The sequence below is a fragment of the Hemiscyllium ocellatum genome, chromosome 4 (assembly GCF_020745735.1).
Source record: "Hemiscyllium ocellatum isolate sHemOce1 chromosome 4, sHemOce1.pat.X.cur, whole genome shotgun sequence".
In the NCBI taxonomy this organism is placed as follows: Eukaryota; Metazoa; Chordata; class Chondrichthyes; order Orectolobiformes; family Hemiscylliidae; genus Hemiscyllium; species Hemiscyllium ocellatum.
This window is the reverse complement of record NC_083404.1, coordinates 109394253-109414847: the sequence shown is the minus strand read 5'-3', so window position 1 is coordinate 109414847 and position 20595 is coordinate 109394253. Positions and strand designations below refer to the sequence as shown.

The window sequence follows — 20595 nt, the reverse complement described above, 5'->3', positions numbered from 1 at the left end:
CTAGTAATTACAGATTAGTGAGCCTTACTTCAGTTGTGGGTAAAGTGTTGGAAAAGGTCATAAGAGAGAGGCAATATAATCATCTAGAAAGCAATAAGTTTATTAGGGATAGTCAGCATAGTTTTGTGAAGGGTAAGTTGTGCCTCACAAACCTCACTGAGTTCTTTGAGAAAGTGACCAAAAAGATGGGTGAGGGTAAAACAGTTGATGTGGTGTATATGGTTTTCATTAAGGCATTTAATAAGGTTCCCCATGGTAGGCTGTTGCACAAAATATTGAGACATTGAGGGCGATTTAGCAGTTTGGATCAGACATTGGCTAGCTGAAAAAAGACAGAGGGTGATGGTTGGGAAATGTTCATCCTGTAGTTCATTTACTAGTGGTGTACCACAAGGATCTGTTTTGGGTCCACTACTATCATTTTTATAAACAACCTGGATGAGGGCGTAGAAGGATGGGTTAGTAAGTTTGCAGATGACATTAAAGTTGGTAGAGTTGTGGATAGTGCCAAAGGATGTTGTAGGTTACAGAGGGACATAGTTAAGCTGCAGAGATGGGCTGAGAGATGGCAAATGGGGTTTAATGCAGAAAAGTGAGAGGTGGAAGGAGTAATAGGAATGCAGAGTACTGAGCTAATGGTAAGATTCTTGATAGTGCTGATAAGCAGAGAGATCCTGGTGTCCATGTGCATAGTTCCCTGAAAGTTGCCACCCAGGTTGATCAGGTTGTTGAGAAGACATAAGGTGTGTTAGCTTTTATTAATAGAGAGATTGAGTTTTGGAACCATGAGATCATGCTGTAACCGTACAAACCTCTGGTATGGCCGCACCTGGAGTATTGCATACAGTTCTGGTCACCACATTTATAGGATGTGGAAATTTTGGAAAGGGTTCAGAGAAGGTTTACTAAGATGTTGCCTGGTATGGAGGGAAGGTCTTACGAGGAAAGGCTGAGGGACTTGAGGCTGTCTTTGTTCAAGAGAAGAAGGTTCATAAGTGACTTAATTGAGACACATGTTCGATAATTGGAGGGTCAGATAGGGTGGGTAGTAAGAGGCTTTTTCCTAACACGATGGCTAGCATGAGGGGGCATATCTTTAAATTGAGGGGTGATAGATATAGGACAGATGTCAGAGTGGTCAGGGTGGAACGCACTGCCTGCAACAGTATTAGACCCACCAACTTCAAGGGCATTTTAAATAGTCATTGGATAGGCATTTGGATGTAAATGGACCAGTGTAGGTTCAAAGTGCTTCAGATTGGACCACAGGTCAGTGCAACATTGAGGGCTGAAGGGCCTGTATTGTAATGTTCTGTGTTCTATTACGTGTATACATGCTGCTAAGATTTGCTTTTCCAAAATGCAACACCTTGCATCTATTAAATTAAACTCCATCTGCCACTCCTCAGCCCATTAGCCGATCTGATCAAGATCCCATTGTACTGAGGTAACCTTCTTTGCTGTCCACTCCATCTCCGATTTTGGTGTCATCTCCAAACTTACTAACTATACTGCCTATGTTCACATTTAAATCGTATATAAGTAATGAAAAGTAGTAGACCCAGCACCGATCCTTATGACACTCCACTGGTCACAAGCCTCCAATCTGAAAAGCAACCCTCCACCATCACCATTTGTATCCAAATGGTTAGTTCTCCATGTATTCCATGAGATCTAACCATGCTAACCAGTCTCCCATTGAGAACCTTGTTGAATGCCTTACTGAGGTTCACATAAATCAAGTCCACTGCTCGTGAGACGTGATTTCCCATGCACAAAGCCATGCTGACTATCCCTAATCAGTCCTTGCCTTTCCAAATGCATTTTAATCCTGCCCCTCAGGATTCCCTCCAACAACTTACCCACCACCAATGTCAGGCTCACCAGTCTATAGTTCCCTGGCTTGTCCTTACCACCATTCTTAAATAGTGGCACCACGTTTGCCAACCTCCAGTATTCCAGCACCTCAGCTGTGACTATCAATGATACAAATCCCTCAGCAAGGGACCCAGCAATCACTGCCCTAGCTTCCCACAGAGTTCTACTATACTACAATCTAATTATATTAATACATAGGTTTCTTCTTTTCTAGACAGAATGAACATGTACTCGCACTGTCTGTTTCATCACAAAACCATTCTTTGGTTCATTTCTCAAGATAATGGGTTGACCAAAGTCAAGCTGCTTGCTTTAACATTTAAACAAAGCTTGGCAATAAATTGTCACTCATCATTTATTGGTCCATGCCCCATGGAAATGCCTCTATCAATCAGCACACTTTTTCTAAAACAATAGTAATAGTATAGTATATCTTGTGAATTGTCCTAATAGTTCAGATCAAAAAGCGTTGACCATAATGAGTATTGCTGAGAGAAGACACAACTTTTGTACTATAAAATGACAAATTGAGTTAGGCAAATTTAAGGAGGATGTGGCGTTAAATGCAATATGTAGTTCTTGAGCTTGTACAGCATGAATTGAAAGTGGCATATGCAATGAAAAGCTTGGTTTCCCTTGCTCGAACATAGTGTTTGTAGTTGGTTACTAATTAACAATTAAACATGAAACAATGCCTCCTAAAGTTGTGGTGTGCTTGGGATTTCCTCAGTTCATAATCCTATTGATTATTCTCTTCATGGAGGTTGGAACAAACCACTATCAGAGACTCCAACATAACTCCAGTCAATAATTACTTAATGTCACACACTCCGTTTCTTTTTTCCAATCAAGGATTTAATTCATTTGATGACTAGACAAGGCTGAACCAGTTTTCTTCAACTGCAAGGCTTCCAAAATCCCAAACTCAACACCTCAAAGAATAAAAGCAATAACAAACAAGAACTGGTGTGAGTTCCTTAAATCAAACACTATTCCAACTTGGAAACATATCGTCTTTCCTTCACCATCACTCGGTCAAAATCCTGGATCTCCTTTCCTCGTAGGGCTTCTTTCTGCTTGAAGCTTACAGTTGGCCAAGAAGGTCACTCATCATTACATTCTCAAGAATAATTAGGAACATGTAATAGATTTTCAACCTGCAAAGCCCACGTTTATGAGGCCATTAAAATGTTATGTAGCTTTTGGATTTAGAATCGCTAGTACCTTTGAACCATTGGCAGTTGGCTCATTCTTTGCAAATAAAATTGAGCCTGGAAAGTCACTTTGTCAATTGTTCAGAGCAAACATACAAAATCAATCTCTGCCCTCAGTTGACATTTTTTCATTTGTTACACAATATAGCAACCATTCACTTAAATGAAGAAACTGTGGTTAATGGTAATCACAGCTGTCACTGAGCATAAGTACAGTACACTTTAAAATTCAGACATTGTATATTGTAGAACTGAAGAATTGGCACCATCAAAAGTGGAGACAACATGAGTGATTTTGGAGAAATCCTGAGAGCTGTGGGAGAATTTGGGCCATTCCAGAAACGTTTGCTCATGTTGATATGTTTGCCGAATTTCTTCATGGGTTTCCACTTGATTGCTCAGATTTTTACTGGTGCGAGTGTCCAACATTATTGTCAGACCAATTGGATCTTAAACATCAGTGCTGGTCTGGCCAAAGAAGAACAATTGCTCTTGACTCTCCCGAAGGAAAACAATGGCTCTTACCAGAAATGTGAAATGTACAAGCCAAGTCCAGATAAAGATATGGATTGGATACGATTACACCTCAATCAGTCTACAGTAGCATGTGAAGAAGGCTGGGTATACAACACCTCACAATATAGCTCGACATTGGTAACAGAGGTTTGTGCTTTTTTTTCCCAAATGTAAACAGTTCTGCACCTTGCCAGTGATGGTGAGAGACGGCAAACTCCCATTTGTTTATTGTTTGCGGTGACCCATTTCACACAGGGCAGTTAGCATGGAGAGCTGTTTACCATGTGCCATGCTGACAGCAAATGAAGTAGCTTTAAAATACATTGGGAATAGTTTCTGAGGGACTGATAAAAGCATGTAAATGCATTGGAAACAGTTCAGAGATGGTTTGTTAGCAAGCCAAATATGTATCTGCTGGAAGCTAGAAGGATTGAAACATACAAGATTCTGAGGGGTAGGTTTGGGAAAGATGTTTCATCTTATCGGGGAATCTGGACTGAGGTCACTTTATAAATAAATTGCCCACTTAGGACAAAATGATGAGAATAGTTTTTCTCCTCACGGAGAGAGATGAGTCTTTGGAACTCTCTTGAAAGGTGATAAAAGCAGAATCTTTGAATACTTTTATGACAGAGATGGATTGATTCTTGAAAGGAAGGGAGTGAAACCCACAGCAAAGGGAGGTGGGAATGTGGAGTAATCAGAACAGGCATGATCTTATTGACCGGCAGAGCAGGATCGAGGGGCTGAGTGGTCTATTCTTCCTAATTCATGTATTCACATGTATGTGAGAGCTCAGGAAAATGAGACGAGATGAATGAGAATAGGGAAGAATGCCAGCAGTCATGTAAAAGGTAATACTGTTCTTTCATAAAGCTGTCTTTGGAAAGCTGCTTGTGAGTAATACTAGTAGTAGAGTAAACACCACTGAAGTAAGCATAGTTAAGCAGAACCAACAATAATAATTCGGGAACTGCATTTCAATGTTGTATATACCCTTTTAATCAAGTTTCAGAGGACTTAGAATCATAAAGATGTGCAGCATGGAAACAGACACTGGGATCCAACACTTCCATGCCAACCAGACATCCTAAATTAATCTAGTCCCATTTGCCATCATTTGGCCCATATCTCTCTAGACCCTTCCTATTCATATACCCATTCAGATCCCTTTTAAATGTTGTAATTACACTCATCTCCACCACTTCCTGTAGCAGCTCATTCCACACACACCACCCTCTGTGTGAAAAGGTTGCCCCTTAGGTCATCTTTATATCTTTCCCCTCTCACCTTAAACCTATGCTCTCACGTTTTGTCTCCCCCACCCGGGGGAAAAGACCTTGTCTATTTACCCTATCCATGAACCCTTATGATTTTATAAACCTCCGCCTCCGATGCTCCACGGAAAACAGTCCCACCCTGTTCAGCCTTTCCCTATAACTCAAATCCTCCAACCCTGGCAACATCTTTTGTAAATCTTTTCTGAACCCTTTCAAGTTTCACAACATCTTTTCGATAGGAAGGTGACAAGAATTGCACGCAATATTCCGACAGTGGCCTAACCAATATCTTGTACAGCTGCAACATGACCTCCCAACTCCTGTATTCGATACTATGACCAATAAAGGAAAGCATACCAAACGCTGCCTTCACTATCCTGTCTACCTGTGACTCCACTTTCAAGGAGCTATGAACCTGCACTCCAAGGTCTCTTTGTTCAACAACAACTCCCTAGGACCTTATCATTAAGTGTATAAGTCCTGCTGAGATTTGCTTTCCCAAAATGCAGCACCTTACATTTATCTGAATTAAACTCCATCTGCCACTTCTCAGCCCATTCGCCCACCTAGTCCAGATCCTATTGTAATCTGAGGTAACCCTCTTCGCTGTCCACTATACCTCCAATTTTGGTGTCATCTGCAAGCATACTAACTATATCTCTTATGCTCACATCCAAATCGTTCATATAAATGATGAAAAGTAGTGGACTCAGCACTGATCCTTGTGGCATTCCACTGGTCACAGGCTTCCAGTCTGAAAAACAATCCTCCACCACAACCCTCTGTCTTCTACCTTTGAGCCAGTTCTTCATCCAAATGGCTTCTTCTCCCTGTATTCCATGAGATCTAACCTTGCTAACCAGTTTCCCATGGGGAACCTTGGCGAATGCCTTACTGAAGTCCACATAGATCACATCTACCATTTGCCCTCATCAATCCTTTTTGTTACTTCTTCAAAAAATTGCAATCAAGTCTGTGAGACATGATTTCCAACGCATAAAGCCATGTTCCCTAATCAGTCCTTGCCTTTCCAAATACATGTACATCCTGTCCCTCAGGATTCCCTCCAACAACTTGCCCACCACCGAGGTCAGGCTCACTGGTCTATAGTTCCCTGGCTTCTCCTTGCCACCCTTCTTAAACAGTGGTACCACGTTAGCCAACCTTCAAATTTCCAGCACCTCATCTGTGACTATCAATGATACAAATATCTCAGCTAGAGGCCCAGCAATTATTTCCCTAGCTTCCCACAGAGTTCTAGGGTTCACCCGATTAGGTCCTGGGGATTTAGCCACCCTTTTGCATTTCAAGACATCCAGCACTTCCTCCTTCATAATATGGACATTTTTCAAGATGTCACCATCTATTTCCCTACATTCTATATCTTCCAAGTCCTTTGGCACAGTAAATACTGATGCAAAGTACTTGTTTAGTATCTACTCCATTTTCTGTGGCTCCACACAAAGGCCGCATTGCTGATCTTTGAGGGGCCCTATTCTCTCCATAGTTACCATTTTGTCTTTAAGGTATTTGTAAAAACCTTTTGGATTCTCCTTAATTCTATTCATCAAAGCTATCTCACATCTCCTTTTCGCCCTCCTGATTTCTCTCTTAAGTTTACTCCCGCTGCCTTTACACTCTTCTAAAGGTTCATGCGATCTATCCTGTCTATACCTGACATATGCTTCCTTCTTTTTCTGAACCAAACCCTCAATTTCTTTAGTCATCCAACATTCCCTATACCTACCAGCCCTTCCCTTTCACTCTAACAGTAATATACTTTCTCTGGATTCTCGTTATTTCACTTCTGAAGGCTTCCCATTTTCCAGCCGTCCCTTTACCTGCGAACGTCTGCCCCCAATCAGCTTTTGAAAGTTCTCGCCTAATGCCGCCAATATTGACCGTTCTCCAATTTAGAACTTCAACTTTTAGATCTGGTCTATCCCTTTTCCATCACTATTTTAAAACTAATAGAATTATGGTCGCTGGCCCCACAGTGCTCCCCCACTGACACCTCAGTCACCTGCCCTGTCTTATTTTCCAAGAGTAGATCAAGTTTTGCACCTTCTCTAGTAGGTACATCCACATTCTGAATCAGAAACTTTTCTTGTACATACTTAACGAATACCTCTCCATCTAAACCCTTAGCACTATGGCAGTCCCAGTCTATGTTTGGAAAGTTAAAATCCCCTACCATAGGCACCCTATTATTCTTACAGATAGTGGAGATCGCCTAACAAATATTTTTCTCAATTTCCCGCTGACTATTAAGGGGTCTATAATACAATCCCAACAAGGTGATTATCCTTTTCTTATTTCACAGTTCCACCCAACTAATTTCTCTGGATGTATTTCCGGGAATATCCTCCCTCAGCACAGCTGTAATGCTATCCCTTATCAAATACGCCCCTCCCCCACCCCTCTGCCTCCCTTTCTATCCTTGTAGCATTTGTATCCTGGAACATTAAGCTGCCAGTCTTGTCCATCCCTGAGCCAAGTTTTTATAACTACAATGATATCTTCCTAACCATGCCCTCAGTTCATCTGCCTTCCCTAATAGGCCCCTTGCTTTGAAATAAATGCAGTTTAATTTATTAGTCCTACCTTGTCCCTGTCTGCCCTGACTGTTTGTTTGGGTCACTTCTGTCATCAACTGTACCAGTCTCAGATTGATCTCTTTCCTCATTATATCTCTCTATCCACCTATGTCTGCCCTCACTAGCTCGTAGCACCGGGAGTAATCCAGATATTACTATGCTTGAGGACTTCCTTTTTAAATTCCTGCCTAAGTCTCTGTAATCTCCCTTCAGAATCTCAACTTTTTCCCTTCCTATGTCATTGGTTCCAGTGTGGACAATGACCTCTTGCTAGCCCCTCATCCCATCGAGAACATTCTGCACCCTCTCTGAGACATCCTTGATCCTGGCACCAGGGAAGCAACACACCATTCTGATTTTTCGCTGCTGGTCACGCAAACGTCTGTCTGTACCTCAGACTAGAGAGTCCCCTAACACAATTGATCTCTTGGAACCTGACGTACCCCTCGTTGAATTAGAGCCAGTCTTAAAAACAGAAACTTGGCTGTTCGTGCTACGTTCCCCTGTGAATTGATCACCCCCTACATTTTCCAAAACAGCATAGTTGTTTGAAATAGGGATAGCCACAGAAGACTCCTGCACTAGCTGCCTACCTGTCTTACCTTTCCTGGAGTTAACTCATCTATGTGACTGTATCTGAGACTTTTCCCCCCTTCCTATAACTGCCATCCATCACATACCGTTGCTGTTGCAAATTTCTCATTACCGTTAACTGTCTCTCCAACCGATCCAATCAATCTGATATGATTCACAAGCAACTGCATTTATTGCAGATATAATCCACAGTAACCTATAAACTTTCCTTAAACTCCCACATCTGACAAAAACGCATATCACTCTACTAAAGGCCATTTTTGCTCCTTCACAATCTACAGACCCAGAAAATAACATTGTCTTATTCCTCTACAAAACACTGCTCCAGGTTAAATTAATAATTATGGCTTATATTTTAAGTTTAATCAAGAGACATATCTCAAAAAACATATAATCAAGAAAGAACCCACTCTACTCACTACTGCAGACTTTCTGTAGGCCACACTTAAAACTAGTAATTTATCTGTTACTGTGCTGTGACTTCATCCAAATAATTCCATCAAGATCAGTTGTGAATTTCACTGTTTGTTGATTTTCCCAGACGCACTCCGATGTCCTGCATTGCATGAATTCAAACAGCAAAGGCAGTAACTGTGCAGGTTCACTGCGGTGTCAGTTTCTCTCTCTCTCTCTCTCTCTCTCCTGCACTGACCTTCCCTCACCATGTGCTTCCATTGTGTGTACCTCTCCCTTTTTAAAACTCTCCCTTTGACTTCTTTTTTCAAAATAATGCAACAGCATATGAAACAGTAATTATTGCTCCTGGAATTCGAGGAAATCATCTCCAACACCTAAAATACCTCAAAAAGGAGCAGCTGTTATAGCCAGAAATGTTTCTTGTCCTCCATCTTGGATTATCCAGGATCCTCAGGAGCCATTTGTGGTGGACAATGGTGATAACTTTTAAAGCCCTTTCCTTACTGTGCTATGTCTGAGAATCTCATCCTGATATCAATAAGTGCAATTTCAATTCCCATTCACTATGTATCCACACTTCATCTTCCCTCAGTAACAGGCTATCACAACATCTACTTGGTCATAAAGCAAAAACAAAAGACAAAAAAGAAACTATACCCTCTATCAGTCAGGTAGGCCTCAAAGTGATTAATGCCTTCCCCCATCACTGCACAGTGAAGAAAATTACCACTACTAAACTTTCAAAGCTGACAAATGGCTATTGCAAACACATTACGCCCCCTGACTCTTGGTGGTCTTCATATTCCAACCCTGAAGGCTAGTCTGGCTGATAGACATCAATTCTACATAGAACTCCAAGAACTCATTCAGAATACCCCTCCCAGGGACAACATTGTTGTCTTTGGTGATTTTAACGTCAATGTCGGCTATTACTGCCAGACATGAAAGGGAGCATTTGAAAACCATGGGGTTGGTGACTACAATGAAAGCAGACATCCATTCTGTGCAAAAATATAGTTGTCTATAACCAACACCTGTTTACAACATAAGACCACATGTTGTGTACCCCTCTCTAAATACTGGCACTGAATATATTACATCTCGATGTGTGGTCCTAATCATGGAATCATAGAATCCCTACCATACAGAAGCACATCATTCAGCCAATTGAGTCCATATCTTCCTGTAGTGCCATTATTTAAGAAGTGAGGGTAAGCAAAAGGCAGGGAACTATAGATCAGTAAGCCTGACATCAGTGCTGGGTAAGTTGTTGGAGGGGATTCTGAGGGACAGGATTCGGAAAGGCAAAGACTGATTAAGGATAGTCAACATGGCTCTGTGTGTGGCAAGTAATGTCTAACTATCATGATTGATTTTTTTTTGAAGCAGTGACAAAAAAGATTGATGAAGGCAGAGTAGTGGACTTTTTCTATATGAACTTCAGTAAGGCATTTGACAAGGTTCCGTATGGTACACTAGTAGGCAAAGTTAGATCACATGGGATCCAGAGAGAGCTAGCCATTGGATACAAAGTTGACTCGAAGGTAGGAGACATAGGGTGGTGGTGGAGGGTTGCTTTTCAGACTGGAGGCCTGTGATCAGTGGAGTGCACAAGGATCAGTGCTGGGTCCACTGCTTTTTGTCATTTATATAAATAATTTGGATGTGAGCATAGGAGGTACAGTTAGTAAGTTTGCAGATGACACCAAACTTGGAGTTGTAGTGGACAGCGAAGAAGGTTACTCAGACTATAACAAGATTTTGATCAGATGGGCCGATGGGCCAATGGGCCAAAAAGTGGCAGATAGAGTTTAATTTAGATAAATGTGAGGCACTGCATTTTGGAAAGGCAAATCAGGATTTATACAGTTAATGGTAGGGTCCTGGGAAGTGTTACTGAACAAAGGGACCTAGGGATGCAGCTTCACAGTTCCTTGAAAGTGGAGCCTCGGGTAGACAGGCTAGTGAAGACATTTGGTACACTTGCCTTCATTGGGCAGTACATGGAGTTTAGGAGTTGGGATATCATGTTGCAGCTTCTACAGGACATTGGTTAGGCTGCTTTCAGAATGCTACATTCAACTCTAGTTTTCTTATCAGAAAGATGTTGTTAAATTTGAAGGATGTCAGAAAATATTTACAAGGATGCTGCTAGGATTGGAATGTTTGAGCTACAGGGAGATGCTGAATAGGCTGGGGCTGTTTTCCCTGGAGCATCGGAAGCTGAGGGGTGACTTTATAGAGGTTTATAAAATCATGAGGGGCATGGAGAGGGTAAATAGACAAGGTCTTTTCCCCAGGGTGGGGGAGGCAAAACTACAGGGCATTGGTTTAAGGAGAGAGGGAAAAGAATTAAAAGCGACTTGAGGGGCAGCTTTTTCATGCAGAGGGTGGTGCGTGTATGGAATGCGCTGCCAGAGGAAGTGGTGGAGGCTGGTACAATTACAGCATTTAAAAGGTATCCGGATGGGTATATGAATAGAAAAGGTTTAGTGGGATATGAGTCAAATGGGACTAGATTAATTTAAGATACCTGTTCAGCATGGATGAGTTGGAGTGAAGGGTCTGCTGTTTGTTTCTACGCTGTACAACTGTGTGATCGATAAAGTTAGAGAAGCTGGGATTGTTCTCCTTTGAACAAAGGAAGTTGACAGAAAATTTGATAGCAATATACAGGATTGGAATAGGCTTTCTGATAGGTTTCTAATGCATTTTATTGTGTGTAAACGTATATATAAGACACAAAAACAGATTTGCTAGAAGAATTCTGCAGGTCTGGCAGCATCTGAGAAATCTGAAACTCTGAGAGAAGAGTTTTTTATATAAACATTTTTATTGAAAACCTTTTAAAATCTTTTACAAAATATTTATGTACAAAGAAAAAACGCCATCAAAACAGAAAAAAGGGCAGTACAAGAAAGGCCATAACACAATACCATTGTTAATTAACGACCTACTATTCTACCAAAACAAACATACCTACTTAAACTAAACTACAAGCATATTAAATAAATACTAACTTAAACTAAATTCAAATAACTCAAATTAAATAATATCTCATTATATTCTATCTCACTCATCACACCTCCACTGGGGTTCCCATCCCTGGGAGCATTACTGTACCCGTATTCTTTTTCCCCCAGTCTCCTCCTCCCAGGGCCTCGCGGGCGCCCGGACTAATTCCCATGGTTATACCATGCCCTAATTAATATTGCTGATACGTCTGCGTCGATATAATTTAGAAAGGGCTGCCACCCCTTGTAAAACTGCTCCGTTTTATGGTGCACCATATTTGTGAGGTAATCTTGGGGGAGATGCTCCATCACCAATCTACGCTACCCCATAATACCTCGGGGGTTTTTCTGATGCCCAGTTCACCAGAATCTTCTTCCTTGCACAATGGGTAAGAATATTACACAATCTCTCCCTATGTTCCCCCAGAGAGGGCAAATTTGGCAACCCCAAAAGAAGAAATACCAGATCCACATTAATTTCAATCCCTAGGATGTCCTTTAGCTCCCTTACTATAGCACTCCAGTATCTCTGCGTCTTACACACTGCTATTGGTCATGTTGTAAGAGTCCCTATACTAATGTTACATTTGGGACACCCTGGTGACACGCCTCTCTTGAACTTAGCTAGCCTCTCTGGTGCCATATGAGTCCTGTGCAAGATCTCCTGTTACATACTGAGATTTTCCTTACATTCCCCCAGATGTCTTCCCATACCTCTGATGAAATATCCTCTCCTAACACTCGATTTCACGTCCTACAGAGTCCATCCATGTCCCCAGAGCGTGACCTTTCTGTAAATAATATAAAGCACTGAGTGAAAGATCCACTGTACACCAGAGCCCTCTTTTCTCCCCATCAGATTTGTAACTCTGAACCAGGAGTGTGGTCTTCCTCTGTATATAGTCCCTTATCTGGAAATATCGGAAAAGGTCCCGATTAGACAATCCATATTTCTGACTTAACTGACTAAATGGCATCAGGACCTTCCACCTCAAATAAGTCTCCCAGGCAGAAAAATCCCTTATTCTCTCATGCTTTCATGCCGGAGTCCATTATCCCAGGTTTAAATCCTTGAGCTCCCACCAATGGGGTAAATGGTGAGGTCTTAGACCAATTGCCCTTGTCTTGCCTCATTATCCTCCAGTCCTTTACCATATGTAAAATATTTGGATGTTTACACTGCTGAGTCACGGATTTCGTCTTATCCATGAATAGTAAATTAATTAAAGGACATCTTGACTGTGATGCTTCAATATCAAGCCAAATCGATTCTGAATTCCCCCATAGCCAGCCACCAACATATGTTAACAGAGCACTTATTTGGTATTTCTTCAAATCTGGAAGATCCCTCTGCCTGCGAAAGCTGCAATTTAGTGAATTTAATTAGAGGGCACTTGTGGTACCAAATAAAGGCCCTTAGCCAACTACTGAGCCTCTGTAACACTTGTCTCGGTAACAACAATGGGAGCATTCTCATGGGGTACAGCAGTGGAGGAAGAACATTCATCCTAATCAGGGCTTTTTGGCCTAATCATTATAATGGTAACCCCTCCCACCACTGCAACTCCTGTTTTATCCTCTCCAATAGTTGTACATAGTTAGCTTTATACAGCTGGTGGAAGGAAGGGGTAATAAAACTTCCCAGTACAAAAAAACCTTTTGGTGACCATCTAAACGGGAACTGCATTCCATCATTCAGGTTTGCCCCCTCCACTAATCCACCTACCGGCATGGCTTCTGATTTTGCAAAATTGATCCTGTAACCCGAGAAACCACCAGAGGGATTAATTGTTTGGATCAGTCAAGGAACAGACATCTCCAGATTGACCAAAAACAAAAGGACGTCATCAGCATATACGGGGATCTTATGCTCCCTCATTCCCACCTTTGGCGTTACTATGTCAGGATCCCTCCTGATAGTTTCAGCTAACAGTTCAATCACCAAGGTAAATAACAGCAGTGATAAAGGACACCTCTGACAACTATCTCTTCCAATATTAAAGTTATTTGACTTAATTCCATTTGTAATGACTGCTGCCTTAGGATCATTATACAGTACTGCCATATCTAGCAAAGAACTCCCCCCCCAAACCAAAGCTCTCCAGAACTTCAAATAGGTACGGCCATTCTATCCGATCAAACGCCTTTTCTGCTTCAAGGGAGACCACCAAACCTCGGAATCAGTCTTTGCTAACGTACCTATGCTGTGTTCAGTACCCTCCTAATGTTGTTGAAGGAGCTACGGCCCTTAACAAAACCTGACTGGCTTTCTCTTATAATATGGGGAAGGACCTTCTCCAACCTCCGAGCCAACATCTTGGATAAAAATTTTGAAATCTACGTTCAACAGCGAAATTGGTCTGTATGAAGTGCATTCTTCAGGGCGCCCTTCCTTTAAAATAGCCCCCCTAAGAGCAGGCGGTAGACAATCCTGCGTATAAGATTATTTGTACATCCCCAGAGAGAAATCAGAGTTAATGTACAGTGACCCTTCTTTAGTGTTAACCCTGCTTTCTCTCCACAGACGCTGCCACACCTGCCGAGCTTTTGCAGCAACTTCTGTTTCTCTCTGATTTACAGCATCCACATCATTGTTTTTATGATATATACAATATCAGCTTTCATCAAAGTTCTCATCTGTGCCATCTGTAACAGGATCGATGTGCAGTGCCCTCCCTCTGTCAAGCTGAGAGCTCTGCCATCCTCACCATTTGTCCTGATTACAGTCCATTCATGCCTGGTATCTCAGCACGTCCAGATCCTAATCTTCCCTTTCACAGTGTGCCAGTATCTATGGTGATCGCTGTGAGTGTAAAGGCTGTGATGGTTCTGCGTCTCCTTCATTGCTCTCTTATTAGTATTTTTTCCTCTGGTGAATTTCATACTTGTTAGGTATCTGAAAAGAAAATGATCGGAGGTAATATTGTCATAGTGGAGTGGAGTACAGTAAGAGGTACACCTTCTGTCTTTGGTGCATCAAAAAGTGAGATTAAGAGAAGTGAAACTTAGGGAGGATTCGGTATGAGGATACTGCCAATTACTATGATTTCACCCTCACCATTAGCTCCAATCTCAATTCAGACATCCCAATAGTGGTCAATACTGACCTGTCAATGTGATTAGGAAATTCTGGCAAACCATTTCCTTTCGTCTGGCTCTTGCTGCCTCCTGTTTTATGCCATCTAGTCATCTGCAAAAGAGAGACAAATGTGCCAGTGAGTGCCAGGCATTTGGCTGATGGCTTTGTCATGTTCGAGTAACTGGCAAAGGAGAAAGTGAGGACTGCAGATGCTGGAGATCAGAGCTGAAAATGTGTTGCTGGAAAAGCGCAGCAGGTCAGGCAGCATCCAAGGAACAGGAGAATCAACGTTTCGGGCATAAGCCCTTCTTCAGGAATGAGGAAAGTGTGTCCAGCAGGTTAAGATAAAAGGTAGGGAGGAGGGACTTGGAGGGGTGTTGGAGATGCGATAGGTTGAAGGAGGTCAAGGTGAGGGTGATAGGCCGGAGTGGGGTGGGGGCGGAGAGGTCAGGAAGAAAATTGCAGGTTAGGAGGGAGGTGCTGAGTTCGAGGGAATCGACTGAGACAAGGTGGGGGGAGGGGAAATGAGGAAACTGGAGAAATCTGAGTTCATCCCTTACGATTGGAGGGTTCCAACTGGCAAAGGATGCAGCCTGAGGTGTGTGTGTGTGTGTGTATGTGTGTGTGTGGATTGGAGCAGGGGCTGAGGTGCAGTTGATGTGATATAGAGGTGACTTTTTTTTTCTGGGTGAGATTGGGCAGGTCAACCTGGATGCTGCACCTCGAGGTTGCCATAGTGACTGTCAGTGGAGTAGGCTGCAGCCCTGCTGATTGGCAGAAATCATGGAGGCACATGGTGATACTTCCATATCAGGGATCCTCCAGGATTCTGATACTTTTTCAATGGACTCAGAGCTAGGCAGTGCTGGTGCTGAGGGCAGACTGGCTGTCAAGTGTGCTGGATGGAGCTCTCAATTGTTTGATTCGCTTCTCAAGGTAATCTTTTTTGTTACTTAATATTAATAATAATATTTTTGTGTGCCAGTGGAATAAAGAATCTCTGAACTGAAGCTTCATGCATTCACTGTACATTGTTCTGTATTGCAATGATATAGCAACTAAAGAAGCATTTACTCCTCCCTCTTTTAACCAAGCCCTCTTTCTAACTGGGATTGTTTCTCACCCTTCAGTTTGATCTGGTTTGTGATGACAATTGGTTAAATCAGCTCTCACGGTCCGTTTCCATGTTTGGACTTTTTGTTGGTGCCTTGGTATTTGGTCCACTAGCAGACAGGTAAGAGCAAATTAAATACCATAAAACCACACCAATTGACGATTTATAATCTAAAATAAAATGTTTGTATTCACTCATGGCACATGGGCATCATTGGTTAGGCAGCATTTATTGCCCTGGAGAAGTTGGCGGTGAGCTGCCATCTTGAACAGCTACAGTACTTGTGCTGTAGTATGACTCACAATGCTGTTACTGAAGGGGTTTAACCCAGTGATAGTGAAGGAACAACACTACATTTCGAAGTCAGCGTGTTGAGTGGTTTGAAGGGGAATTTAAAAGTAGTGGTGTTCCTGTTTATCTGCTGCCCTTGTCCTTCTAGATGGAAGTGTTCGTGGGTTTGGAAGGTGCTGTCTAAGGATCTTTAGTGAATTTCTGCATTGCATCTTGCAGATAGTACACACCACTGAGTGTCAACGGTAAATGTTTGCGATGTGTTGCCGATCAAGCGGGCTGCTTTGTCCTTGTTGGTGTCAAACTTCTTGAGTGTTGTTGTTATCCATCCAAACAAGTAGGGAGTATTCCTGACTTCTGTTTTGTAAATTGTGGAGTCAGGAGATGAGTTATTGGTCACAGTATTCCTTGCTTCTGACCTACTGTCAAAGCACTATATTTATATGGCAAGTCCAGTTCAGTTTTTGGTCCATGTAATTCCCGGAACACTAATATTGTGGGACTCAGTGATGGTAACACCATTGAATGTCAAGGAGCCAGTGGTTAGATTGTATCTTCCTAGAGATGGTCATTGCCTGGCATTGGAGTGGCATAATATACTTGCCAGTTTTTAGCCCATGCTTGAATATTCTCTAGATCTTGTTATATTTGGGCTTTAGTGTCTGAGGAGTGCAAATGGTGCTGAACATTATGCAATCATCAGCAAACATCCCCACTTATGGCCTTATGATGGAGAGAAGATCATTGACAAAGCAGCTGAAGATGGTTGGGCCTAGAACAAGATTCAAATGAACTCCAGCAGAGATGCCCTGGAGCTGAGATGACTTACCTCCAGAAATGACAACTGTCATCCAAGTTTTGCTAGAGCACGTTGATGCCACATTTGGTCGATTGTGGCCTTGATATCAAAGGCTTTCACTCTCACCTGCCCTCTGGAATTCAGCTCTTTTGTCCACGATTGAACCAAGGCTGTAATGAGGTCAGGAGCTGAGTGACCCTGGCAGAACCCAAACTGGGTGTCACTGAAGAGATTATTGCTGAGAAGGTGCTGCTGGATAGATCTGTTGATGACACCTTCCATCACTTTACTGATGACCCAGAGTAGACTGATGGGGCAGTAATTGACTAGGTTGGATTTGCCCTGCTTTTTGCATTCCTGTGCAATTTTCCACATTGTTGGATAGATGCCAGTGTTGTAGCTGTACTGTAACAGCTTGGTTAGGGATGTGGCAACATCTGGTAAATAGATCTTTAGTACTGTTGCTGGAATGTTGCTAGGGCCTGTAGCCTTTACAGTATCCAATTCATCCAACTATTTATTCATATCACGTGGAGTGAATCAAATTGGCTAAAGACTGGTAAGTGTGATGCTGAAGACCACTGGAGGAGGCTGACATGGATCATCCACTTGGCACTTCTGGCTGAAGATTACTGCAAATGTTCCAGTCTTATCTTTTGCACTGATGTGCTGGGCTCTCCCACCGTTGAGGACAGGGATATTTGTGGAGCCTCTTCCTCCAGTGAGTTGATCAACTGTCCACCAACTGGATGTGACATAACTGCAAAATTTAGATCTCACCTGTTGATTTGTGGGATTGCTCAGCTCTGTCTATCACTTACTGCTTTATGCTGTTTGACATGAAAGTAATCCTGTTTGGGCAGCTCCACCAGGTTGACACCCCATCTTAGACATGCCCGGTACTGCTCCCAACATGTCTTCCTGTAATATTTTTAAAAACCATATATTTCACTAAATTAGCCTAAGTACCACCTCTTATCTTTATTGTGTGTTTTAGAACAGGCAGCTTTGGTGTAGATAAATTGAGAAGATATTTCTTAGGTGGCAAGGAGTATTTTCAGGGAGAGGTCAAAAGGACTGAGATCCTACCTGCCCATCTGGCCAGTTACAAGTTAGGAATAATCAAATACCAACTTAAAGATAAACTGGTGATGCCCCCCAAACCTTACTATGATGGGTGAACCCTGTGCTGAAATGGAATACCATCAGGTGACTGGAGGCAGCCTCCTAGCACCAGATTGGATTTAACAGCAAGACCTCCTTTAATTTCCCCTAAAACTACCTGAAGCTGCAGGTGTTAGAGGATTCCCCTTCACAATGATTCTTTAACCTCCATCTTGAGGCATCATGCATTCTCCCACCTATAGCAGCAGCAATACTCACATTTCCTGGTCAGATTGCCTGTTGCCCAGAATATTGGACACTCAAATTAACCCTCCAGTGTGTGCCATCCACTTGCTGTCCTTAATTAGCGGAGAGGTTTGCTGATGACCCTATTAATTAGCCATCTCCAGGAAGCTGGATAGGCTTCATAAGTGACTGGGTTGGAGCATAGAAATGGTCCCAATCCTCATTTATAAACTAAGGCAGTTATGATAACATCCATAATGGCATTGGATCAGAATACTGTGAAACTGCCTGCTCTTGGGGTACCCTGAGCATAAAACAAAGGATGGGCACTGAGCAGCACTCTCTGGAATACATTAGGTGAAAGTGAAGTGGAAGAAGATTCCTGGGTAACTTTTGTTGAATACATACATGGAAAGGGAAAATTAAATGACCATAGGGAAAGGGCAGATGAGTGGGACTAATTGGACAGCTCTTTCCTATGACTTGGCATGGCGTTGGCAGACTGAATGCCCTCCTTTGTGATATATGATTCTAGGAGAAAGTGAGGTCTGCAGCTGCTGGAGATCAGAGCTGAAAATGTGTCGCTGAAAAAGCGCAGCAGGTCAGGCAGCATCCAGGGAACAGGAGATTCGACATTTCGGGCATAAGCCCTTCTTCAGGAATATTCCTGAAGAAGGGCTTATGCCTGAAACGTCGAATCTCCTGTTCCCTGGATGTTGCCTGACCTGCTGTGCTTTTTCAGCAACACATTTTCAGCTATATGATTCTATACTTGCAAAATAATTCAAATACTGTAATTATAGATTTTCTCACTAAGTTCAATGAAACAATATAAAGAAATCCAAATATTATTTTGGCTTGAGCTGAAAAATGACAAGTAACATTATGTCACACAAGTGCAAGATAATGACCATCTCCAATAAGACAGAATTTAACCATCGCTCCTTGCCATTCAATAACTAATATTATTGTCGCTAATTTACCCCACTATCAACGTGCTGATGAGTTACCATTCAGAAACTGAACTGGATTAGCCACACTAGCAGATGAGAGGCACAGAACCCTGAATTCAGCAAATCCTGTCCACCATCTGCAAGTCAGGAGTGTGATGGAGTACTCCCCACTTGCCTGGATGGATGCACTCAAGAAGCTTGATATCACCATGGACAAAGCAGCCCACTTCATTGGCACCATATTTTCAAAGGTTCATTCTCTCCACTACTGATGCCAAGTAGTAAAAGTGTGTACAATTTATAAGAAGAATTACAGAAATTCACCAAGATTCCTTAAACAGTACCTTTCAAGTCCATAACCACTTCCATCCAGAAGGACAAGGGCAGCAGATGCATGGAAGTACCACCACCTACAAGTTTTCCTCCAAGCCACTCATCATCCTCACATGGAACTATATTACCATTCCTTCAGTGTCACTGGGACAAACCATGGAACACCTTCCCTTACAGCATTGTGGGTCTACCTGCACCAAGGGGACTGCTGCAGTTCAACAAGGCAGCTCACTACCACCTTCTTGTGAGCAATTAGGGATGGGCAATAAGTGCTCAGTCCCCAGTGATGCCCATATCCCATGAATGAATAAAATAAAAATCCTTATTTTCTCTTGCCCTGTTGTCCAAATATTCACCTCAGAACCAAAACTGATCCTATACATTCCTCATGTTCATTCATGCAACTAGAGCTAAATTCCTAATGTTACTCCAGACTCTCAGCTAAAACTATACAGACAAAGTCCACTAGTTACTGCACAAGGTAACCAGCAGAGAGTACAGTTGAACTGACTGCCAAGGCTGAGATTCAGCCCAGATTATACATGAGTCAGTTAAAATACTTTTGGAGTTATTGTCCTTGTAGAAGACAGCGGTTGGGTAAAGGCCAAGGCACATAATTCATGATATGTCCTTTTTTTTTGTAGGTTTGGCCGACGCCCAATTGTTTTGCTGTCACTGATTCTTCAATTCGCCAGTGCTGTGGGAGCAGCGTTTGTGCCAAGTTTCAACCTATTCTTGGCTCTGCAGTTTGTTGTCGGTGCATCGGTGTCTGGCATGTTAATTAACAACTTCGTCTTAGGTATAAGGAAAGCACTCAATGTGGATAAGGGGAGGTACATGGTGGTAATGTCACTAGATTTCAAATCCATAGCTCCAAGCTAAGGTTCTGGGACTATGGGTTCGAATCCATGGCAGGTGGTGAAATTTGAATTCAATTTTTTTAAAAATCTGAAATTAAAAACTAACATAATTGTGACCATTATTGATCTGTTTCACTAAAGACCTTTAGGGAAGGAAGTCAGCCATCTTAATCCACTCAGATGACTCCAGGCCTACAGAAACGTGATTGATTCTTAAACATAATCTGAGATGGGCAACGGAACCATAAGAAGCCAGAACAGGAGTAGGCCGTTCAGCTGCTTGAGTCTACTCACTCAGACCATGGC

General features: G+C 42.3%; 1 protein-coding gene across 1 annotated transcript in view; it reads left to right on the top strand.

Moving 5' to 3' along the window:
* Positions 1–3377: 3377 nt before the first annotated feature.
* Positions 3378–20595, top strand: part of slc22a13b (solute carrier family 22 member 13b) — a 34565-nt gene continuing 17347 nt past the window's right edge. Inside the window, exons 1-3 of the mRNA XM_060824051.1 lie at positions 3378–3755; positions 15720–15823; positions 20074–20228. Of these exons, the coding sequence (XP_060680034.1) occupies positions 3378–3755; positions 15720–15823; positions 20074–20228 (637 nt within the window). The remainder of the gene's footprint in view (positions 3756–15719; positions 15824–20073; positions 20229–20595) is intronic.